Source organism: Rosa rugosa, chromosome 6 (genome assembly GCF_958449725.1).
Source record: "Rosa rugosa chromosome 6, drRosRugo1.1, whole genome shotgun sequence".
Taxonomy (NCBI): Eukaryota; Viridiplantae; Streptophyta; class Magnoliopsida; order Rosales; family Rosaceae; genus Rosa; species Rosa rugosa.
In genome coordinates, this window is record NC_084825.1 from 37,447,518 (window position 1) to 37,473,110 (window position 25,593).

At 39.2% G+C, this 25,593-nt stretch overlaps 1 protein-coding gene and 2 long non-coding RNA genes across 3 annotated transcripts; 2 read left to right on the top strand and 1 right to left on the bottom strand.

Moving 5' to 3' along the window:
• Window positions 1–5,908: 5,908 nt before the first annotated feature.
• Window positions 5,909–24,746, bottom strand: LOC133716722 (ferric reduction oxidase 2-like). The gene is made up of 10 exons (XM_062143393.1): window positions 24,737–24,746; window positions 23,068–23,175; window positions 20,434–20,652; window positions 20,229–20,331; window positions 19,935–20,132; window positions 9,353–9,587; window positions 7,572–7,899; window positions 7,108–7,351; window positions 6,230–6,927; window positions 5,909–6,048 (listed from the first exon to the last, which is right to left on the bottom strand). Exons 1-10 carry the CDS (start codon window positions 24,744–24,746, stop codon window positions 5,909–5,911), a joined length of 2,283 nt encoding a protein of 760 aa, XP_061999377.1.
• LOC133715397 (uncharacterized) lies at window positions 11,470–12,704 on the top strand. The gene is made up of 2 exons (XR_009849071.1): window positions 11,470–11,542; window positions 12,476–12,704. It is a non-coding gene; the product is annotated as an uncharacterized LOC133715397 (long non-coding RNA).
• Window positions 17,357–19,855, top strand: LOC133715396 (uncharacterized). Its single transcript, XR_009849070.1, has 3 exons — window positions 17,357–17,942; window positions 18,618–18,693; window positions 19,627–19,855. It is a non-coding gene; the product is annotated as an uncharacterized LOC133715396 (long non-coding RNA).
• Window positions 24,747–25,593: the final 847 nt, after the last annotated feature.

Below are 25,593 nucleotides of genomic sequence, written 5' to 3' on the forward strand. Positions count from 1 at the left end.
GTATGATTGAAAGGAAATCGCATAAGAGATGGTATCGAACTTTCAGATTCAAGATCGAACTTCAGATTCAAGATCCCAACAATCAAGTACAAAGAGAAATACTTACGAATGTCGCATAAACAGAAAGGAAATGGACATGCAGATCGAACTTCCAGATTCAAGATCGAACTTCGATATTTGCTTTGAGTTTGCTTTGAAAGGAAATCGCATAAGAGATTCCGAGATGGTATCGAACACGTCTTATTCAAGATCGAACAGTCGAAGCAAAGTCGTGGGTCGGCCGTCGGCGGCAACACGGTGGGTCTGCGGTTCAGCGGTTAGAAATTCTCAGATGAGTCGAAGAGAGGATGAGAGAGTGAGTCGAAGACTGGGCTGAGAGAGTGAGACTGAGAGGTTAGACCGTTAGAGATTAGGCGGCGACATGGTGGGAGACTGAGGCTGAGGTCTGAGGGTGAGTCGAAGAGAGGCTGAGGGTGAGTCGAAGAGAGGCTGAGGGTGAGTCGAAATTTGGGAGAGGCGTTGAGGGAATGAGGGTTAGGGTTAGGTCTTTAGTTGGGATCGTAATCCCCTGCAGCATACATATTGTAAGCCTATTATCATACCAATAATATACAAACATGTGTCAAAGAACAATACCTTCAGGGCCTTCGGGCTTTTTTTTTTTTTGATTTCTGAGGCCCGGGCTCGGACCGTTTTATATTTATTTCGGGCCGGGCCTTGAAAAACAGGTATAGGAAAAACTAAAGCCCAGACCGTTCGGGCCAGTCCCGGGCCGGTTCTGGGTCGGGTTCCGGGCTAAAATCTCAGCCCTAGTTATCCGACATGTAAAGGACTGGAGTTGAAACATTCATTCCTCATGGTTAGGACATTTTATTTGCATAAAAAATGGTGCTTAGATTTTTCTCTTCTAATCGTATGTGATCATGTCCTACATAATTTTAAACAATGTTCTAAAAAAAGCTAGGCGCTAATCAGGCGATAGCCCGGAACCGGCATCTAGGCTGTTTTAACTCTGTAATTTAAATTTAAATTTTTATGGCATATAATTATATAATGGGGAAATTACTGGTCACTCCCTCAACTTTTGGGGCGTCGACAGTTCAGTCCCTCGTATCATAATTTTAACAAGTAGCTCCTCAGACATTCAAATCTTGCACAATTTGGTCCAAAATGACTATTTTACCCCTCACTTCCTTTTTTTTTTTTGTCTCTCTCTCTCTCTCTCCCCCCCCCCTTCTCTCCTCGATCTGTTCTTCATCTTAACCATTTACCCAGACATAAAAAAATCGTGATCGAGAGAGAGGTGATCGATGGATCAGAAGCCGAAGACGAAGATCGTGTGCACCCCGGGTCGTCGAAACAGGAGCGGCCGATCTGGCATTCTTGGTCGCCGGCGTCTGGCTCGTCGGTGTCGATGATACCAGCTTCTCAAGATCTCAGGGTCACTGGTTCCTGGTCGTCGGAAGGGCTGGTGCTGCAGATGCTGTGCTGCAGATTCTGGGCTAGTTTTTCTCCTCCGCCGAACAGCCCTAACTACAATCCTCCATTCCTCGATTTCCTCCTTGAGTCCTTGGAGCACTCCGGCACTCCCGACTGCTCCAGCAACCCATCTCGGCGTTTCCGCCTCCACCCTCCAGGTACCGCCCCTGAACTCTCTCTCCCTCTCCGGGTCTCCGTTTTCTTCTGCTTCTCGGCGAGTGGCGACAGCTCGGTCTGGCGGGTCGGCTCCTCAGTCCTCTCCTTCTCCAATCTTTAGTCGATTTCCATTTGAATATTTGATGATTTGTCGATTACTCGATTTGATCTTATGACTTGTAACTAGTTGAGTTGTTGGACTGTTGGTTCTTACTTCTTAGAATGGTATTGACCCATTAGACCGTAGCCTTGAATTGTTGAAATGGGTTGATTTCAAGTTTTCAAATTTCAGCTATTTCCATTTTCCACTTGATCTTGAATCTTGAATTCTTGTCTTCTGGATGGCATAAACCATATAATTGCAGTCAACATGATATAATTGAGGTTTATATAATTGAGTTAACAGAAGATTCAATTACTATAATTGATTGTATAGTATGGGTACTGGGTGTATTGAAGAATAGAAATTGTTCTTGGTTTTCTGGGTATGAGTTCGTGCTTGATCTTGAGCAAAAAACTTGGTTATAAGTTGTGGGTATGATCTGGGTTTATTCAGAAAAGAATCAAGATCAGTTGATTTTGTCTGAGAATAGATATGAGGAAGAAATAAGCTTCCTGGGTATGATATTGGTATGGATATATTTTCTGGGTAAAATGGTTAAGATGAAGAACAGATCGAGGAGAGAAGGGGAGGGGGAGAGAGAGAGAGACAAAAAAAACAAACAAAAAAGGAAGTGAGGGGTAAAATAGTCATTTTGGACCAAATTGTGCAAGATTTGAATGTCTGAGGAGCTACTTGTTAAAATTATGATACGAGAGACTGAACTGTCGACGCCCCAAAAGTTGAGGGAGTGACCAGTAATTTCCCCTTATATAATAATAATATAAAATGTAATATAATTAATTACAAAAAGTCCAAATACTCAAAATAAGGAGAAAGCGTTCAACATACGATGAGATATTGAGTGTATGATACTGAGAATTTCAGGCAATGACCAAAATATCGATGATCGAGGAAATATCGACCATTCAAAAAATGGAAATTTCGAAGGAAATTTCGAGAAAATATCGATATCGATAAAATTTCGACAAAACCTATGGAAACTTGGAGAAAAACATAAAAAATTTAAATTAAACTTTAGGATATGTCTAGTTGATCAATAATCTACTCTATTTCAAAGATATATATATATATATATATATATATTAGGCAAATATTATTACATAATAAATTAGTATAATTTAAAGTGAATAAATATACATTGAGTCACATACATTTATTGAAATTTAAGTTTAGTGAATATTTATAATCTTAATACAAAATATAATACATATCATTATAGTTTGTTAGGATACAAAGTATCTAAAATAATAATTCTGATTAGAAACATAATAAAACAAACTATTGAAACAAGGATTATAAAAAAAGAGGAGATTAATGAAGAAGGATATATATAAAATGATACTAGTAATGGATGAAGTCTTCTTCCAGCAGCATTGGTTGCGTTGTTTGTATTCTCCCTACACAACCAAGGTTCGAATCCCAAGCTCATCTGCCCTCTTTTTTCCGAATTTTCAGTCTGACTTGGCAAATTGGGCTGTTGGGCCACGAGAAAAGTTAGGAAATTCAAGTTGGGCCACGAGAAAAAGGAGGAAATTTCGCGAGTTTCGCCAAAATATCCGAAATTTCCAAAAATATCGCGATATATCGAAAATATCGCACGAAATAATGGTGGTATATGAAGATAATATCGCCAACTCAAAAAAACGAAAATTTCGCCGATATTTCGGCGAAAATATCGATTTTTCAGTCCTTGATTTCAGGTTATTTGAGGAATGCTTTCAACGTAGATGGTACCATTCTGCTGCGTACACTGTATACTTGTGAGATAGTAATCGAGTAATTGTCGTTCAGTTTGGTTTCTTTTTCCTTGCTTTTTGACATAAGGTTTCCCTCGCTAGGAGAATTACTTCTAATTATGCTCATTATAAATAAGAATGTTGTACATGTACTTTTGTTAATATTTCTTTGGATCCTTTTCTCTTCAATAACAGGTTTTTTCTGTGAACTGCATATGCTTGTATAGTACTTATTGCAGGGTAATTAACTAATACATTTCTTGTAAGAAGTGCACTAGTTCTAATGTAAGAAGTACATTTCTTGAAATATTTTGTACTAATGTCTAGTTAAAAGTGATAAAATAATCTGGGGTTCACATCCAAAACCAATTGGCAATGGATGAAGTGGCCAAAATCGTTATAAACCCATGGGATTTCAGTTTAATGTAACAACCAATATTTCTTTGGATCCTTTTCTCTTCAATAAGAAGCTTTTTCTGTGAACTGCATATGCCTGTATGGTACTTATTTAAAAGTGATAAAGTAATCTGGGGTTCACATCCAAAACCAATTGGCAATGGATGGTGACAGGACCCACCCCCGGATTTCATCCTGAAATCCGAAGTGGCCCTGCGGGGTCCACCTTAATTAGAAGAAATTCTTCCAAAAATTTGACAGAACTTCCCCTAAAATGGACTACCCAAAACCTGTAGAAATGAAATTTACACTTCTAAATCACCCATCCTTATTCTCCTGGAGCCACCCTGCTCCCAAAATCACAACATCGTCTAATTCACATAACACGAGACGCAACTTGAATAACATTAATCCCACAGGTAATCAGAGCAATTCTAATAGAAAGGTAAACAAGGAAAACCTAATTCAAAGGCAAACGCGGAAGCCATGTTGTTGACTATGCCTCAACTCCATGTACACCCGACCTCAACTAATTTCGCCTGCAAAAGTACTATTCCGACGATCACGTATACGAGTTCCTTCATCGAGCAAGAGCTCGGTACGTCGCCCTCAACAATTAAGGAGAAGTTTGAACCCGATTTGTGAATAGTAACCCAGAAATTCATCCCTTCGATTCTTCCTCCACGCTTTAAATCGCTGCAAAATACTTGGGGAGCATCATCTACGTCTCAAGGCGCTTCCAAAGGACTACGGTTTGTCGTCTGTGGTGGCCGGAATCGGGAGAAACCAGCGTTGACCTCAATCTGCTACAGTGACCGTCCTCTTCTTCTCGATGCTTATGCGTCAAAATCCGTCGCCGGATGAAGAAGTTATGGCCGGAAGAAGGTGTAGAGGTCGGAGAGGGAGAGGGAATCGGGGAGCTGAGAGAGAGACTGACGGTAAGTTTCTGGAAAAATATGGAAACTTACCACAGTACTTTCTCTATATATAGAAAATTACTATGAACAGTAATTTCCACATTTTAGGCCATAACTTTCACATACGAACTCCGATTTAAGCGTACCACATATGCACACGCTCGGTTTAACATCCTCTACAACTTTCATGAAGAACATTTTCTCAAATTTTGACCCGAACAAAAAGTCAACTTTTAGGGCCACTAAAAGTATCGAAACAAAGTAAAAAGTGAAAATAATTATCGTTTACCGTCCAAATGACTAGTAAACTGGTAAATTGAGATACGGGACGTAACAGATGGAGTGATTTTTCTCATATGGAATGTATATATTCTCAACACGCCTCCGCACGTGTGGAAAATTTTCAAACCATACACGTGAACAACTTTTGGGTGATGTGGAGCCTGTGTGGTCGTTAGGCATGCACACGTGGATAACCTGCTCTGATACAATGATAAAGTAATCTGGGGTTCACATCCAAAACCAATTGGCAATTGATGGAGTGGCCCAAACCCTTATAAACCCATAGACAAAGTCCTATTTTTCCCATGTGGGATGTATATATTCTCAACAAAAAGGCTGTATGGATACAAACCCATTTTCTGTTTAAGATCGACTACTGCAAAAAAGCTTCTAATTTGTGCTGGTGAATATAGATTACATAATGGCTAACCAACGAGGCTTATGTTTGTTACTTAAATTTCATTCTTTTGAATTAATTACTGTGCAATTTGATAATCAGGCAAACGGTTTAGGTGTGTTTTAGCTATTAAGCTTCGAAATAACCAGGAAAGTTGAAACATTTTAGCATTGAAGGGCCATAGTATGGAACTCTCTTCAGTTGTAAGTATATTCTGAACTTCAGATTTTCACTATGAATTGTCAAGGTATGTCAATTAGAAGCGAAGGAAGACCAAAAACCAAAAGAACCTGAACATTTCCACTTGCAAATTTCAATTTATTGTTCTACAGCCAATTAATACAACTGAGATTACAGTCATGGAAGTACATCCGTAAACGAGAAGAAAAGACGAACATGTGCAAGAAAAAGACGAGTCAATTTACCAGCTAAAGCTGATAGACTCAAAATGCATATTTTCTGCCAAACCAGATGAACAAATGGTTGCAACCTCATGCTTCATCTTCTTCGGTCCACTAGCAAGAACCCCAACACTTGATCCTTTGCACTCAAATAGAATCCCTGCAACAAAATCAAACAAGGTTTTTAGCTCGGAAACAACCAATAAACGATGACAAATGCATATTTTTTTACAGCTAACAAGTCTTGCTTATCAGAAATCACAGGTTATTAAATCACAGTTTTATCTCGACAGTTGAATCAAATTTTGGCTCCAACAGAGTAGTGTTATCAAATGACTTACTCTTGAGGTCAGGCCTTTGACCATAGTGCACATTGGTGGCTTGGACAAGGGACTGTTGAGGAAGGCTTTCTAACTCTCTTTCTGCATTACAAACCTCTGAACCCCTTGGTGGTGAGGCTTCTATGTGCTGAACCTGCTTTAACTCCTTGGCATTACTTCCCTTGTTCCACAACATTGCTGCACTAGCTGTTGCCGCTATGGAGATACATATAGCCAACATATTAAACAGAGCCCTCAAAGGAGACGAAAAAATCTTATTGGAGTTGTGATCGATCGGAAAAATGTAATATCTGGTGACGATCCCAATCAAGATGAGGAACATCATGAAGGAAGATGCTATGATCAGGCCAAGCCAGAGCCAGTGGTTTGGTCCCAAAATGGCTGAAACGGGTTCATCAGTTGCAAGGGGTTTGAACCATATGTTTCTGAGGTTCATTGAGTTATCTTTTGGCTGTGTGTCTCTTGTTACATATGCCTCAATTTGTATCTGGAGATTGGAAATGTCATATGGTGTGGTGGTAGACATTGGTAGAATCAGGTCTAGCATTGTGAGGTCCGAAGAGTGTTTAAATGCACAGATTAAGGTCACTTCCGGAAGCTTGGATTGGAAGGCCGTGGACATAAAAATAAGCTCGCGAATTATGGATATGAAAGGGGTAATGCCACTGCCTCCACTCACCAACACAAGATTGTCATGCCTGCAAAAAGATATCACTCATTATTCGTTAACGCTTGCTGTTACGAATTGCGTAGATCAAATGCGACCATCTCACAACATGAATTGAGTATACAAACTGAGATGTAACTCATTTCGTTAATCAAGTTGCAGACTTGATGAAATAATTCAAACTTTATGCATGTGTTCGTATCTCACTAACCTCAGAAAATGAGTTGCATCAGGTCCATAAGGTCCTTCAACAGCAGCCTCAATCCGAGCACTTGTAGAAGGCGACGAAAGGACTTGGTAAAGCTTCCTGGTCCAACTTCCTTCACCTTTAATGACGACACTGATCTTCTCTGGCTCCAAGTTACTGTTTGAAGTAACAGTGTAAGGATGCCATTGCAGCCTGGAAATACTAGGCACATTTATGAACATGACGCTTGTTGGATTGTATTTCAAACCTACCAATATAAAACACAAGAAACAAAATCAGTTACTCATAATGAACCATAATTACTTCTAAGTTAATAAACATAATCTCTCAATAATCATTTTCTCTTGTCAGATAGTTTAGAACTATACCGCACATTCATACAAGAGTTTACTTGCTGAATGGTTTGCCACTGTCTGACCAGAGAACATAAGAACATAACTAGAAGATGTTAACAAGTACGTACGTACCCGGACTTTTGGCAAAGTTGAGTTCTAGAGATCCACCCGGCAAGATTCGGGCAGAGACTAAACGTGCTCTTCTCTCGGATTGCAAGAATCGTAGGTAACGATCAACCATGAAGAGGAAGAAGCCAGGGAGCATAATGCCAGCATAGCCGACACCGACATGAAAGATGAATAAGACCATGAACGGGATGTAAAGGTAGTGTGTGTAGAAGAAGAGCTCAAACATTTTGCGCCTAATGCGAGGGATTGTAGCCACCCACAGGGCAAGTCCAGAGAGCAAAGCTAGCTCTCCCGCTATGTTTGATATGCCAGTTTTCTCCCATTTTATCATCTGTATTGAAACAAAAATGTAGCAAGTACTTTAACATGGGCGAAATATCAAAAATAATTTAGTAAATGTTTTTATTTATTTCACTACTTTTTTTTTTATGATTTTTAATTTATTTTCTAAAGTAAATATTTTCAGATCTATGCCAAATACAATGTCAACTATTAATCTTTGTAATGTCTGGCTCAGTCCAAAAATGCAGGGTACACATGTCACTCACGACAATATGGATCCTGCCAGGTATATTTGTAGTTCAAGAAAGCTGAAGGGCATGTATCACTATCTAGTTACAATCCGATTCATATCTCTCCGAACAAAATGATGTTTTATTTATTTATTTGAAGGGCAATTCATTGATAATTCAGCAAAATCATATATAACAATCGGCTTCTCTAATGCAAGATTATCAGTGACATACATTCAAAGTGATCGATCCTCTCACATTCCATATAGATCTTACAATAATATCTCATATTACAGAAAAACTCATATTTCATAAGCAAAAGACATATAAATCAAATGGATATGGTGAGTTGTAAATTATCTAGTATAAGAGCATCTTTAGCAGACTCTCTATTTTGGCTCCTTAGCTATTTTGAAGAGCGTGTTTAACTTTTTATATATTTAAGCAGCTTTTTATATATTTAAGCAGCTGCACCAAACTCCTAAGTGGCTCTCCATTATAACTTTTAACTATCTCGCTCCTAAATATAAAGATCGAGAATAGACTCTCTATAATTTAAAACATTCATTTTGGGTTATTTTATGTAATTTATAAATACATTTAAACTATTTAATCTTCATTTAAAAAAACAATATAAACTCAAAATTAGCTAAAATAGAGAGCATTGATACGGACGTATTTTTAAAGTAACTAGCCAAAATGACTTTAAATTATTGGCTACGCATGATTTTATGTTTTAAAAATAACTAGTGAACTATTAAATTTATCTGTGATATTGTGATTCCAAAAAACTCCACTAATGAGACAGTGGAATGGGAAGTCAACCATTTGTCAAGTTGAATAGTGGGGATACTACCACTATATGATGCAATCGTGCAGAAATCATGTTTGACACTTTGATATCATGAACTAGTTCATGATAGCTTTCCCCCTTTCGTATCTTTCCCTCTTCTGGTGCATTTGTCCTTTATAAGTTTTCTCTTTACATAACGAACGATATATGTCTTTTTCTTTTATGCCAGAACAATTTTGATAATTGTAACAACAATACAGTTTCGTGACAAATGGAAAAAGCAAATTTGAGAGAATACGTATTCTTTATAAAGGAAAAATAGAACTGATATTATAACGTGTTATTAATTAAGAGATACTGTTAAATGATATTAAAGTCATGAATCTAATTTAATTATAAAACTCAAAAATAACGGTCGAGTATAAAAAATGAGTTCTTCTATTGGTACATTCAAATTAGTGAATTGAATTATCAGTTACCTGGGAAATTTGATCTGTGACAGCCCAATATATGATGTAACAAGTTCCATGAGCTGTAAAGAGCACCATTAGTACGTTTCCTACCCAGATATGGTACTTGATGCTAGCCTCGGAGGTGAGGCCAAACAGAGGCAAGATCGAGGAGCCACGAGCTACCGGAAAGAAGAGAAGTGCAAGGCATATGTTACCCACAACCCCTAGCCTCAATGATGCACTCTCCAATTTAGCTTCCCATCTGCCAACAACCGAACCCGAAACATGAAATTTTGAAACATAAGTTGTCAATCTCAACTTTTATCATGAGTCGTTTAAAGCGTATTCATTATCAATTTTTTTGTGCCGATTTCGTATTTATAAAGCGTTGTTATTTTAAAATTCAAAATTATACATGTATTTTGGATATTTTAATATAAAACAAGAACCACTTAATTTTAGACATAAACACAATAATAATATCAGAAGTAAAACACGACAGAAGATCCAAACCCTTTACGGGAGCAATACTACTGTAATACCCGAAAAATTCAAGTTAATTTCCGATGACGTTTTGGAAATGATTTCGTGGTCGTGGACACGAGTACGAAGCTTAGAGGAGTGTGGAATTAGTTCGAGCGATTTTATTTTGAAAACTGAACGTTTTAGGGGGGTCAAAGGAGTTGACTTTTTATACATTGGGAAATTGGGAAAACTTCCTTCATGAAAGTTGTAGAGCGCGTCGATACGAGTTCGTGGACATATGGAACGTAATATTCGGAGTTCGTATGAATAAGTTACGAATATTTGAAAATTGGGATTTTCTATAAATATGAAAAAAAATCCGAATATTGCAAATGAGGACAGAATTTCTGGAACTCCAGAAATTTCTCCCCATTTCTCTCCCGAGCCCAGCCGCGACCCCCTCCCTTCGTCACCTTCGTTCTTCCTCATCCGGCCACCGATTGATGTGAAACAAAGTGGGTTTTTCTGGTCTCGACCCCCTTTACGAGTTTGTAGAAGAAATCGAAGTGAAATACGAGTTGTATGAGGCTCTACAAGGTCGAGAAGAGAGCCTCGTCGGAGACGAAATCGCTCTTCCCCACTTTTTCTGGGCTCTACTTTGTCTGGCCATATCTTCCTCTACAGGCTTCCGATCGACCTGATTCCAAAAGCAATTTTTCTCACCGTGAAGTTTTCTACAACTTTCCAGAAGACATCGACTTGAGATAACCATCGTGGTGGCCGCTAGAAGACCGAGAAGCCGCACAGCCGAGCTGGAAATCGTCTTCCTTCGCCACCTTGGTTCTCCCAGCTCCGGCCACTATAGCTCGAGTTCTTTGAGGGCTTTTCTAGCCCAAAGGAAGTAGAAGCTATCCCCAAGAAGGCTTGCAGCGATTTGATCCGGGGTGATCGAATTTTGAAGATTGGGAAACTAGGGTTCTTCGGGTTTCAAAACTTGCGAGGTAAAATTCTACTTTTTGGCTTATAATCTGACTTTGGTGTAGTTATGAAAAGTGAAATTGGAGTTGAGTTGAAGGACTTTGATGTTGGGAGTTTTGTCTAATTTTGACTTCGGATGGGTGGCTGTGCCGCCACTGTGATGGTGGTTTCCGGCGACCTCCGGACACCCCAAGGACAGTTTCTGTCCATTTTTGTGTTCTACGTGTCGATACGATCGTTTGCATATATAATTCATAATTTTTGGATATCGTATGATGAAGTTATGAATTTTTAAGTTTCGATCGATTTCGATCGTTAGATTTGTGATATGTGAAGTTAGGACCGTCAGATGGACTTGTAGTTTTGATACGATGATCTTATGACTGTCCCAGTGGCTTTGTGTGGTCATGGGCGAAGATCCGACCGTTGGATCTTCGTATAAATGCAAAACGGTGATTAGGGAGGCGATTCGTGAGAATCCGTCCGTCGGATTTTTGTATAAATTTGTGAAGATGTTAGTAAGGACGATTCAGGAAGATCTGACCGTTGGATCTTCGTGATGATTTTTGGGGGGTGATCCTAAAGGCGATCCGTGAGGATCCGACCGTTGGATCATCATTTAATTTCGATCCGACCGTTGGATTGTCGTTTGAGTATGTTTTTGAGCTATTGGCTAAGTTAAGGTCATGTGTGATTAGGTGATTGACGGTCTCCCTTGGTTGAACGATTTCGGTGTGTATTGTGTTGAATTGAAGACGCAGCGGGAATATCGAGGTGAGTAAATCGCACATGGTTCATTCACGAACCGAAATTCGGTGATTTTATTTAATTGAGAAATTGTGGAAATTGTTTTACGAAAATAAATATTTGTTTTAAATTATATGGACTTGATCGACTACGGTCCATAGGTAAGTAAAATGTATTTAAACTATAAAAATGAATTTCTAGATTTTATTGCATGTGAACTATAGTTGGTATTAGTGGTCACTCTTGTGTGGGTGACTACGTATATATATATTTACGTGGAATATATATTGGATGGTGTGATTTACTGAGTTATATTTTGAGCATTACCCTTGGAATATGTGATTTATCTTAGATGTTGTGTTGTCTATGATAATGGGTAATTGAGTAAAGTGCGATAGTTGAGTCGTTGAGATGAATTAAATGAGGAGTCGAGTGAATTGAGAAAAGCAGTCATTCGTAAGGTGAACCTTGGCCCAGGTGACACTTTACGATACAGTTAGAGCTCTAGTCTGTCTGCCATCATACTGCTTGGGGGATAAACGAGTTATCATATGCCCTTGGGTATGACATGACATACTGAATGGGGTGATTAATATAATTAATCATAAGCCTGTAAGTATGATATACTGAATGGGGTGATTAATCTAATTAATCATAAGCCTGTAAGTATAATATACTGCATGGGATGATTTATATAAATAAATCATAAGCCTGTGAGTATATATTGAGTAAACAGTTGTTTGTTTTTGAGTAGTCATGTTGAGATGTGAGTTGATTGATGCTTGAAGTGACATTGTACACTTCAATTATTATGCAAAGAAAATACTTAAGTTAAATTTATGCATGAGTTGATTTGGTTACTTTAAATCGTGCAATCCTTTCATTTACTCATACGAGCTTTGCAAAAAGCTTACCGGGTTTGTATTGTTGCAATCCCGGTACACTATTCAAACGGTGTAGCGGGTAATCCTGCAGGTCAGGAGAATCAGGGCGGTGATCGAGCGGGTTAGAGTATTTGTTATAGTTTTACAGCATTTGTAATAGTGAGGTGAGTTAAGCTCATTGAGCCTTACAATTTGATTTGGTGAGAGTGTGTTGTAATAATTAACTTGAGGATTTGATTTATTGTAATATTGAGAGGTGTGAAGTGTGGTTGTTTGTGAGAAAAAAATTCAGGACGTTTATTCTATTAAGTTGTATAATTCATGTTTCGGATTTTAATTGTATTTAAAATTCGGGGCGTGACAGTTTGGTATCAGAGCGTAAGGTGCATATTTGGTGATGTGTCAATACCTTCCGAGTGATGGCCCGGCTGCAGCGGATCCCCATCGTGTGCTCTTCGGTATTGGCTAAGTCATTGGGTATGCGTGAGTGTTGGGAGTTGTTTAGGCCGCTAGGTCGTTTTAGGAACGTGAATACCTTCCCTATAGTATTGACTTGGTTAATATGAATTTGTATTTGACTTATACTGTGTTTTAAGTGTCATACAAGTATTAGCCAAGCATACTATACTCCTTAGGTGATGGATATTCGAAGGGGTTGTACTTAGAACCTTACAGTTGTCTTGTAGGTTCGTATGGGAATAAGTTCAGTGGCCGCAAGTTACAATCCTTGAGGAATAGGAACCTCTTGATTCAACTCTGTTAAGTCAACGAGGATTGTTTTATGGAAGTGAGGTTCTTTTGATTGTTGAAGTGTTTGGTTGAGGACATGGTGTGGACCTATGCACGTACCTAGTGTGGATACGAGTATGAATTGTTATAAATTTTGTCTTCTTAAGTTGGACGTACAGATGTTTAGATGAGGTGTACGTATCAAGGATTAGATATCTTGTTTTATAAAGAGACGTCTTAGTGGAGTTTTGGTAATTGACATGTGATACGTGATTAAAGTGACTCTGAGGCAATTATGCTGACCTTGTGTGAGATTGAATTCTTAGTGTAGACTAAGAAGGTTGTGTGGTGATTTTATATACACTACGTGATGAACTTTTAGAAGGAAAAGTTATGAGTAAAAGTATGGGTTTTTTCCCTGATGTCTATAGCAGACTTGTGCATATGGCAGCCTTGTGGTGGTGCCAGTAGTGTTTATTTTATAACAGTTTTTATGGCAGTGCTTGTAGTGCTTTAGTGGTAGTTGTGTGATGTAACCATTTGATAGAACTCACCTTGGTTAAGGTGTTAGCCATTGAACAGGATTCTTGACTCTGTGGTTTGGGAAGAGATTGATATAAATTTTTGAGTGTAGTGAGGTAATTTGGAGATACTTAGGTTATCTATAAGGAGGGTGGTGGAGTTTGTTATCGAGGTGATACCAGGTTAGATACCTATATTAATGTCGCCTTATTGGATGAAACTGAACTTAAGGAGTTGAAAGTTCAAGGTGAGAGTTTACTTGAGTAGAGATTCATTAGAGCTAGTATTTTTCCATGAGGGTACTGTATTGAGAAAGAAGAAGAATGTGGCTATGTTCCTTCTTTAAGGTGAAACATGACCATGATTAGATTTGGTACTAAGGATATGAATTATCGATAATGACTTGGAGCGAATTTGTAGCATTCTTTTGAGACATGTACTTTCCTGCCCAGTGAAGGATATGTTAGTGTTCTAGTTCTAAAGATCACGAGCGTAAGAGGTGTTAAGTTTGGTGCTCTATAGGTGTTTCTGAATGGGAAGTGTTTAGCTTTATTAATCCCTGAATTCTAGCGACGAAATTGTTTGTGTTTGGTTTGACTCAGAGGATGCTAGCTAGACCTCTGTGCAACTTAATTGATTGTTTGTGATAAATCATTTTGAAAGATGTGTGCAGCAGAGTCTCGATGGTTTTGAAAAGAGTATTAAGTGACCAAGGTTCGATCCTTGGTGTTGTTGTGGTTAAACAAAAAGAAAAAGAAAACATGCACACAATCTTATTGATTTTATATTACAAAAAGGGAAACGAGGACTATGCTATACTAAGCCTAGTCAGCAGCTCCGGATGGGTTGAGGCTGAGCTCAAGAGAAACGTTTGAGCCACTGTGGTAACCGCCTGAGCCACCAGAATAGTAACCAAAAGCGCTACCTTCCTCGGAAGTAGCCTTCAGGTTACCAAAGACGTCCTCGCCGTGCACGGGGAACAGAGGAAGAGTTTGAACCTCCTGGTGATCTCCTCCTCGTTGTTGCAGGGATGTTTGTCCTCCTGTTGTGCCAAAAGAGTTGTACTGGTATTAGTGTTGAAGTGTGAGGAAGAATATGAAACAAAATTTAAATCAAGAAATCCTTCATTACCAGTAGAATAGGTGGAACCAAAGTTGAGATCAATGGATCTACCATCATCAGTAGAACTAGTGGACCCAAAATTGATGTCAATGGATCCACCAGCTGGCCCAAAATTGATGTCGATGGATCCACCAGCACCAGTGGACCCAAAATTGAGATCAATGGATCTACCAGTACCAAGAGAACTAGTTCCCATGGGCACTGGAGCAGCCTGATTACACCTATTCATCTGCTTCTCTCGAGCCCTGACGTTCTGGAACCAAAAGTAAATGTTCTTACCCTCAACATGTCCATACTGGTTCAGCTGGAGGCAGATCTCGTGAATGTGCTCTGAAGTTGGGCACTTAAATCCCTTGACGTAGTAAAGATCCTTGAGGATTCTTATTTGTTCTGGAGTAGGAATCCACCTGGTACGGCTTCGCCAGAAATCCATGTTGGCACTACTTCCAGCTGCTTGGGTGTTTCCTCCCTCCTCTGTTGGTTGCTGTTGTTGTGGTTCCATTTGTTGCGGGGTTTGGAGCTCCATTAGTTGCAGAGTTCGTGGCTCTTGGGTCATGGAGTGAGAGGATGTGAAAATCGAGGAATACATGGTTTAGTGTTTGAGGGAGATTTTGCTAGAAGGATTGGAGTTGTTGAACTGGTGATTGAAGATCTGAGAGTGAAAAACTGGGGATTTGAGAAGAGAAAGGCTGAAGAGTTGAGAGAGAAAGGCTTGAGCTCGGAAGAAAATTTCTTTTCCTTTGGAGTGAACAGTCGCGTCTCCAGAATGCACCTATTTATAGAACAAGGTGAGCAGATCTCCACCGTTGGATGAACGATCTCAGAATTTGAATCCACGCGTTGGATTAAAGTCGCCCCGAAACCCGGAAAAGCTGTTGGCGCGTGTTGAGCGTGTAAGGGGACAGGCCGAACCTCGAGACGCTGTGGCAGACAGCTTTAGCAGAAAGTGATTTGCTTTCCGTAAATCACGGAAGAGACGTGTCGTGGCACGTGGAGTGTACCGACAGTTTGTTGTTATTCTATCGCTTATGATAGAATAAATGAAAGAAGTTGCATGGATAGTAACGAGAGCAGCTGGTGCTCTAGTGGTTGAAGAGCAAGGCTCTTGTACAAGAGGTCAGAGGTTCGAACCTTGCCTCTCGTTTATTTTTATTATGTTCGCTTATGACATAATAAATATAACACGTGAGCATATATTAATGAAGGCAGCTCTTGCTTCAGTGGTTGGGAGCAAAACCTTCGTGTTCGAGGTCGGGAGTTCGAACCTTACCTCTTACAAATATTTTTGGATCTCGTATATGCTTGATATACGGACGTATATACGGTATGTACGGTATACATACGTATATACGGTCTGTACGGTATGCATAAGTATATACAGTTGTATGGTATGCATACGTATATACGGTCTGTACGGTATGTATACGTATATACGGTATGTACAATTTCATACCATAGCCGAGCTAAAAAGTTGTGGGCCGAATAGTAGGCCCGAATAGTAAGCCCAAATTTGGTTGGGCCTATTCAAAATGCGTTTGGTTCGGCCGATTTGTAGGCCCAAATAGTAAGCCCAATTGTTCGGCCGATTGGTAGGCACAAATAGTAAGCCCAATTGTTCGGCCCGAATGGTAGGCCCAAATGTTAAGCCCAATTGTTCGGCCCAAATGGTAGGCCCAAATGTTAAACCCAAATTGGTTCGGGCCGGTTCGAAATGTGGATGGTTCGGTTTCTTCGGCCCAATTGGCCAGCCCTAATGCTTAGCCCAAGGATTGAGCAAGCCCAAGTCATCATCACTGGGTGTCAGATTTTATTGGCATGCTTTTGGGGATGATTTGTTTTGAGTGATGCATCTCTATTGTTGTGTAGAATAGTGCATGCTTAAGTTTTACTATAGAGATTTACCGTGATGCTAATTGAGTAGCGAAACGCTTTGTGAGAATGTTTACTGTGCTTGTATGCCAGTACAGGATGATGATCTATGTGAAGATCTATGTGATGATCTATGAGATGATCTATGTGAAGATCTATGTGAGGATCCATGTGGTGATTTTGTGTGAGTTTACTTTTGTGATGAAAGAATTTGTGGCCTTAGGAATGTATTTTTATACAAAGGGCTGTGGCTTTGTAGATTACTACAGCTTTGGAAAGGATGGAGATTCGATGGTTAGGTTAACCGTAATCGAGAGCAATTAACTTGCGCTTAAATTTCGGGACGAAATTTCTTTAAGGAGGGTGGATTGTAATACCCGAAAAATTCAAGTTAATTTCCGATGACGTTTTGGAAATGATTTCGTGGTCGTGGACACGAGTACGAAGCTTAGAGGAGTGTGGAATTAGTTCGAGCGATTTTATTTTGAAAACTGAACGTTTTAGGGGGGTCAAAGGAGTTGACTTTTTATACATTGGGAAATTGGGAAAACTTCCTTCATGAAAGTTGTAGAGCGCGTCGATACGAGTTCGTGGACATATGGAACGTAATATTCGGAGTTCGTATGAATAAGTTACGAATATTTGAAAATTGGGATTTTCTATAAATATGAAAAAAAATCCGAATATTGCAAATGAGGACAGAATTTCTGGAACTCCAGAAATTTCTCCCCATTTCTCTCCCGAGCCCAGCCGCGACCCCCTCCCTTCGTCACCTTCGTTCTTCCTCATCCGGCCACCGATTGATGTGAAACAAAGTGGGTTTTTCTGGTCTCGACCCCCTTTACGAGTTTGTAGAAGAAATCGAAGTGAAATACGAGTTGTATGAGGCTCTACAAGGTCGAGAAGAGAGCCTCGTCGGAGACGAAATCGCTCTTCCCCACTTTTTCTGGGCTCTACTTTGTCTGGCCATATCTTCCTCTACAGGCCTCCGATCGACCTGATTCCAAAAGCAATTTTTCTCACCGTGAAGTTTTCTACAACTTTCCAGAAGACATCGACTTGAGATAACCATCGTGGTGGCCGCTAGAAGACCGAGAAGCCGCACAGCCGAGCTGGAAATCGTCTTCCTTCGCCACCTTGGTTCTCCCAGCTCCGGCCACTATAGCTCGAGTTCTTTGAGGGCTTTTCTAGCCCAGAGGAAGTAGAAGCTATCCCCAAGAAGGCTTGCAGCGATTTGATCCGGGGTGATCGAATTTTGAAGATTGGGAAACTAGGGTTCTTCGGGTTTCAAAACTTGCGAGGTAAAATTCTACTTTTTGGCTTATAATCTGACTTTGGTGTAGTTATGAAAAGTGAAATTGGAGTTGAGTTGAAGGACTTTGATGTTGGGAGTTTTGTCTAATTTTGACTTCGGATGGGTGGCTGTGCCGCCACTGTGATGGTGGTTTCCGGCGACCTCCGGACACCCCAAGGACAGTTTCTGTCCATTTTTGTGTTCTACGTGTCGATACGATCGTTTGCATATATAATTCATAATTTTTGGATATCGTATGATGAAGTTATGAATTTTTAAGTTTCGATCGATTTCGATCGTTAGATTTGTGATATGTGAAGTTAGGACCGTCAGATGGACTTGTAGTTTTGATACGATGATCTTATGACTGTCCCAGTGGCTTTGTGTGGTCATGGGCGAAGATCCGACCGTTGGATCTTCGTATAAATGCAAAACGGTGATTAGGGAGGCGATTCGTGAGAATCCGTCCGTCGGATTTTTGTATAAATTTGTGAAGATGTTAGTAAGGACGATTCAGGAAGATCTGACCGTTGGATCTTCGTGATGATTTTTGGGGGGTGATCCTAAAGGCGATCCGTGAGGATCCGACCGTTGGATCATCATTTAATTTCGATCCGACCGTTGGATTGTCGTTTGAGTATGTTTTTGAGCTATTGGCTAAGTTAAGGTCATGTGTGATTAGGTGATTGACGGTCTCCCTTGGTTGAACGATTTCGGTGTGTATTGTGTTGAATTGAAGACGCAGCGGGAATATCGAGGTGAGTAAATCGCACATGGTTCATTCACGAACCGAAATTCGGTGATTTTATTTAATTGAGAAATTGTGGAAATTGTTTTACGAAAATAAATATTTGTTTTAAATTATATGGACTTGATCGACTACGGTCCATAGGTAAGTAAAATGTATTTAAACTATAAAAATGAATTTCTAGATTTTATTGCATGTGAACTATAGTTGGTATTAGTGGTCACTCTTGTGTGGGTGACTACGTATATATATATTTACGTGGAATATATATTGGATGGTGTGATTTACTGAGTTATATTTTGAGCATTACCCTTGGAATATGTGATTTATCTTAGATGTTGTGTTGTCTATGATAATGGGTAATTGAGTAAAGTGCGATAGTTGAGTCGTTGAGATGAATTAAATGAGGAGTCGAGTGAATTGAGAAAAGCAGTCATTCGTAAGGTGAACCTTGGCCCAGGTGACACTTTACGATACAGTTAGAGCTCTAGTCTGTCTGCCATCATACTGCTTGGGGGATAAACGAGTTATCATATGCCCTTGGGTATGACATGACATACTGAATGGGGTGATTAATATAATTAATCATAAGCCTGTAAGTATGATATACTGAATGGGGTGATTAATCTAATTAATCATAAGCCTGTAAGTATAATATACTGCATGGGATGATTTATATAAATAAATCATAAGCCTGTGAGTATATATTGAGTAAACAGTTGTTTGTTTTTGAGTAGTCATGTTGAGATGTGAGTTGATTGATGCTTGAAGTGACATTGTACACTTCAATTATTATGCAAAGAAAATACTTAAGTTAAATTTATGCATGAGTTGATTTGGTTACTTTAAATCGTGCAATCCTTTCATTTACTCATACGAGCTTTGCAAAAAGCTTACCGGGTTTGTATTGTTGCAATCCCGGTACACTATTCAAACGGTGTAGCGGGTAATCCTGCAGGTCAGGAGAATCAGGGCGGTGATCGAGCGGGTTAGAGTATTTGTTATAGTTTTACAGCATTTGTAATAGTGAGGTGAGTTAAGCTCATTGAGCCTTACAATTTGATTTGGTGAGAGTGTGTTGTAATAATTAACTTGAGGATTTGATTTATTGTAATATTGAGAGGTGTGAAGTGTGGTTGTTTGTGAGAAAAAAATTCAGGACGTTTATTCTATTAAGTTGTATAATTCATGTTTCGGATTTTAATTGTATTTAAAATTCGGGGCGTGACAACTACAGTTATAGACTCTTACACTTTTTCATGGCTCTTTGCCAGGGATTGTGGTGTGATTATCTTAAAACCGTTGGTCAAGTACGTGGAGATAGACCAAATTAGGAGTGCAATGAACATGATGAAGAAGGTGAACTCTATCCCAGAAACAATGCCTAAGGGACCTTTCACCAGCATGGGTTGTTTCCACACAGCTATACGGTTCGTTTTGCCATCACTGCTGAAATTAATCGAAGAAAATAAACGTTATAGTTAAGTCTTTAGTCACTACTAGCCAATAAATAGAAACAAGGTGTGAGAGTTTAAATATCTTCACCTTTCCATTTTATAATCATTAATCTTCTTTCCCAGATGGAGATACACACAACCCATCACAGCAATGAACATAATGGGAAATGTGTAAAACAGAAGAGTTGAACCTGCATAAAACAAACATATATAGATAACACAATTCAGTCTTCTTCTAAGAAATTAAAGCATGCAGAAAACATTAAGCTTAGGTTTCGGTTAGATTAGAGTACCTTGTGCTCCAAAATAGGTACTTGAGCCGGCCTCAGCTCGGATTCGAGGCAGCCATATTTGCCTATATGTGTTTGTGGGCATCATGACATAGATCAAAACACACCCTCCAAACACCACCAACACTAAGAACAGCCTTATAGCTGTCCGTACCTTTCTGATTCCTTCATGGGACGGAGGTGATGAGCTTCTGACCACCACATTTGAATCTATATCTCTCTCTGTTTTTCTCTCTCAGAGGGCTTTTTCAGAGCTCACTGTGAGACTTGAAGAAACTGAGAAGCCGGTATTATGGAGAATGTGGGTGGAATGGGATTGCATTTATAGGAGGGAATGAATATATTGTATACTAATGCTTGTAGAATCTAGGCTTTTGTACTTTGTGGAAAACAGCATGGTTCCTCCTTGGCTAGCTGCTTAACCCAAAACTGTACGTGTACGGAACTAGTCATGTACGTGCATCATGATGGATCCTATTTTTTTAACCAAGTCAACCACTTATATGCAAGGAGCATGCAACATTTGCTATTGGTTGAAGATTTTTAAAAACTTGATTTGTTAATTTCATTAGTGAACTAATCGAGTTGTAAAGTAATAACTACTCTATCTTCTTAGTCATGGTCACAACTTGCAAGTATGGTATGAGACCATGAGTCCTGGTGGGGTGTTCATCCAAATTTATGGCACTGCCCTTATTGAGGCCGCCTCCTCATCCATAAAAGTCTAGCTAGCTTTGTCAAAACTACAAACTTTACGTACAAGTAATGTTCTGTATATAACATTCTTGTCACAATAATCGGTTAAGTATTTTACACGCAAAAGGCTGGAGTTGAAACACTCAAGGATAGGAGATTGTATTTGCATAAAAAGGGTGCTTAGATTTTTCTCTTATAATTTTATGTGATCATGTGTTACATAATGTTGAACAATGGTCGGGCGGTAATACGGGACCTAACGCTAGGGAGCCGGCGGTTTTTATTTTTGTAATTTTAATTATATTTTTATAGCATATAAGTGTATAATAATAATATAAAAAGTAATATAATTGATTGAAAATAATAAAAAATACTTAAAATAAAGAAAAAAAGGTTCAGACCTAATTTTTGAGTAGGATCGATATATCAATGAGATGCCATGGAAGGGCTGGCCGGTCTTTCGACCAGATATCGTAAAAAAGTTTCTTCAACCAAGGGATTCCTGTCCAGCCTGTTAAGGGAAGCTTATAACACTTCTCCTTCCGGCTTCCAGATTCCAGCACTGGGCATTACGACCTTTTCTTCCATGTAGCAATGCTCTTCCTTGGTTGAGTCAAATTATGCATGTGGGCTGGGCCATTCCCAGATGACCTTCCATGGATTCGCCTATGTAAGCCGCAGAAGCAAGAAGGGGAAACTTCAGCAATCCGAATTGGTCTTGTAAAAGATCCGCGACATGAGATTTCTCTTTCTTATTCTTAAACAAGTCCCCGAGAGCATCCTGACAATTTCATCAGCCTTAATCTTCTCCACCGTCGGGGTCCCCAAGAAGGAAGTGAACTTTAGGGACGTAAGCTGTCTGTGTATTGTGTTAAGTAAGACACTCCTGCATATCCACCAGTTGATTCTCCAAACAGGTTGATTCTTCACATGTTTCTTGGAATTTCGGGATCAGGGTTAGTCTTCCGGCCATGGATAAACCTACCCTCGCTAGGAGAATTACTTCTAATTTTTCCCTATTATAATTAAGAAGGTCATAAACTATTGTTATAAGTGGGATTGCAGTTTAATGTAACAACCAAACGGTAGCTAGTTGCATTTGTGAAGGGCACTCCGTTTCATTTAGTGGTAGGATACAGTTGCCGTTATGGTTATGATTAATTTGTTGTTACTGCCAAATGGTTCTGAGTTTTGACACTTAATTCATTGCAGGAATATCTTCAACGAGAGAGATATGGATGTGCTCGGTTGGAGAATTTCGCTCCGGGGCTTGAATTAATTGGACAAAAGGTATTAGTATTACCATATGAAAATCCTTTTATTCCCAAAGTCTTAATGACTGAATACTCTTTTATGATTCCAGCTCCAAATGTGTATCCAGAGTAATGCTTTACTCTACTGATCTATGCTTTTCAGTTACTACTAATACAGTAATCAACAGTAGCTCTTATTCACCAACATCTGGATATAATAATTACATGTTACAGCCTGCAACTCCCTCTATATTCACTCGTGGACCTGCAACCTATGGTGGAATATCACAAATGCATAATGGTTATTTCCCTCAGAATTCTGGATTCTTGCAGCAGCCTGGTTTTTCACAATTTACTGGAGGAATATCTCGGCAACAAAATAGTGCTACTTTCTCACTTTAAAATGGAAATTTTACACAACCAAATGGTGGTTTTCTACATCAGTCAAATGGATTTTCACAGAAAAATTGTAATAGCTTCCTGAAAGTGGTGGTACTTTTATGCGGCAAAATGGTGACAATGGCACGCCCCACATGGAGTTTTTTCTTAATTGAATGATGAATCTAGTCGATGCTACTCTGATGATGGCTACAACCACTTAAATAATAGAACTTTCAATGGCGACAAGCCGACAAGTGCAAGAAACAATCCAACAGTTGTGAGTATAATGATTTGTTAAAGTTTGCACCTGCCCCTGCCTCAGTCACACAGTTCACTGCACCTGCTGTTAGTTCTGTTGCACAAATGGAGTGTTTTCCATCATCAACTTCCATGCCCACAAGCTCAAGTCGTATGCCTGCAATCGATGGTTATGCTACCAGTAACATCAATCAACAAAGTCTCGACATTTATGGCGACTACACTTTGAATCTACTTTCTATTCCTCTAGATAAGCCTAAAATGGAAGATAGACAGGTGTATCAGCTCATGGCCCTAATGCAGTCGCTGCCACTAGTCCCTACAGATTGAAATAAGTAGCTTTGTAAATAGTCACTGTGTAGTGCAACCTGATGATTGGTCCGCAACCATTAATTTGAGGGGGATGATAAGGTGGAGTACTCTGAATTTGCGCAGCCACTGCCAAGGGCATACGTGGCGTAAGCAGAGCCACACAATGAGTCAAAATAGGGGCATTTAGTAATTTCCAAATGGACGGTCGTTAGGAGTGAAAGAGGTGGCCGTTAAGGTAAAAAATCAGGGGGATTGCCACAATACGACAAAGTAGCCAAATGTATTGGAAAAGCCACCAGCCCACCGCGTCTCTTGCATGTTCATCTCATTGATCAACCCAGCATTTTCGTTTCTTCTGCAGAAAACACATTCAGAGTGAAGGAAAGTGGTCGGTCAAATATATAAACGAGGTCTTCGTGTGTAGTCGAAGATGATGAAGGCGTTGAGGAAACTGTAAGATCTTTGGATAGCAATTGTGCAGAAATCTGAAGAATTATGTCATCCCATCCCGGAATTTCGGCGGGTTAGTCATTTTTAAAAGTTTGAATTTGAAGTTTGTTTAGATCTGAGATATTGGCATGAACAATTTTCGACATTGGGTTCAAGTGTTCCGTGGTAATCGCACCCATTCATTGGGTTTGTCTGAGTAGAGTGTCCATGAGTATACATGGTAATCAACCCAATCTATTTGTACAGATCGAACAGAACAGCATGGTAACTCAATTGACTTGGAATGCCGGTTAATATGGAAAACGACCCAAGGATTTACTACCGCTCCTTAGCATCAGACGAAGAACATCTGGGGTAGAAATCTGCAATTGCTTCCGTCAGCTCTCTCATCGACTAATTACAAGGGAACTCCTATATCTTACCTTGTTTGAATTTTTCTCTCAACTTCCAAGAGAACAACCAATCCCCTCTAATTATACCACTCTTTTCGTGGAAACAGACACCAAGGACTGTATCGGGAATATGCTGGGCTCCCAACAAATTCTCTGATATCACTCCTCAATCAGAGACAGAGAATTTGCATGTTAATTTGTTTATGGTTGGGAATACAGCAATTGCAATTGTATGATAATGTTTACTTTCCTGATCAAGCTTGAGCTGTAAGTGAATTGGTATTGTAATAACATGAGATTGGTACGTATTGTAACAACTGAGTATTCGTTATCAACTAATTAAATTAAATCGACTTTCACCAAGAAAGCCATTCATGTAATTTGATCATAACAGGCGAAGGACGGTAATACTGAAATTCGTTGACAGAAATGTAAGCTGAAACCAGATATAAATGCAACATCATGTTGAACACAAATAACACATAGATACATTTAATGGAGAACATACAACCGTACATACAATTAGAATTGCATAAGATCATTACATATGATCATATTACCAACCTGAGGCCATTGTGAATGTTGGAAGCAGGAGCTTCAACAATGAAATGTAAAAATGTAGAAGCAAGATCTTCTGCACTGCTCACTCAGTATTTAGTATTCTCTATGGGGCGAGATTCTGGAAACTAGTGTAATCGTGAGAGTGCAGGGACCTACTCTTTTATAGAGGATTGAGTCCACAGCCTTCTGCCCATAAGAACAACCATGTTACAACTCAAACTCTTCTCTATATACATATCTTAACTGTTTATGTGATAAACATGAATAATCTTCTATAGCTTTATCTTATCAGAATCATTATAGATAAACATCAAGATTAGAGTCCTATACGTATACCAGTTACTTCTTGTAAATGCATTAATAGTTGCTATGTCTGTAATAAACTTGGGATAAGGTCCATTATTAATTTACATTCTCCCACTTGGACCTTCACAAGTTTAGATAGCAAGAATATTAACAAGATCAAGCTTAGTAACTATCTGAAGTGTGCACGAGATATAGTATAGTCTCTGAGATTATTTCAAGATTCTGTCAGCAACATACAATAATACTGAGCTAAGGAAGTACAATTAATCAACAGAACAATTGACTTCCAGAACTACAATATCATTACAAATTGTCACATGAATCACCAACTAGATATAACTGAATCTTACTTGAGCTCTGTATGGATCTGATTTAATGCCCTGTGTAAGTAGTCCTCTTAATGGTTCTGTGAATCATTGAACCCTTGGAAAACACAGATTTCATTGCAAAATCTGCTGAATGTGTTTCCTGTACATGAACATGAACAAAAGATGTTTCATACATCAGCAACCATGCAAGTTTATAAAGTAATAGTTGCTAGTTCAAACAATTAA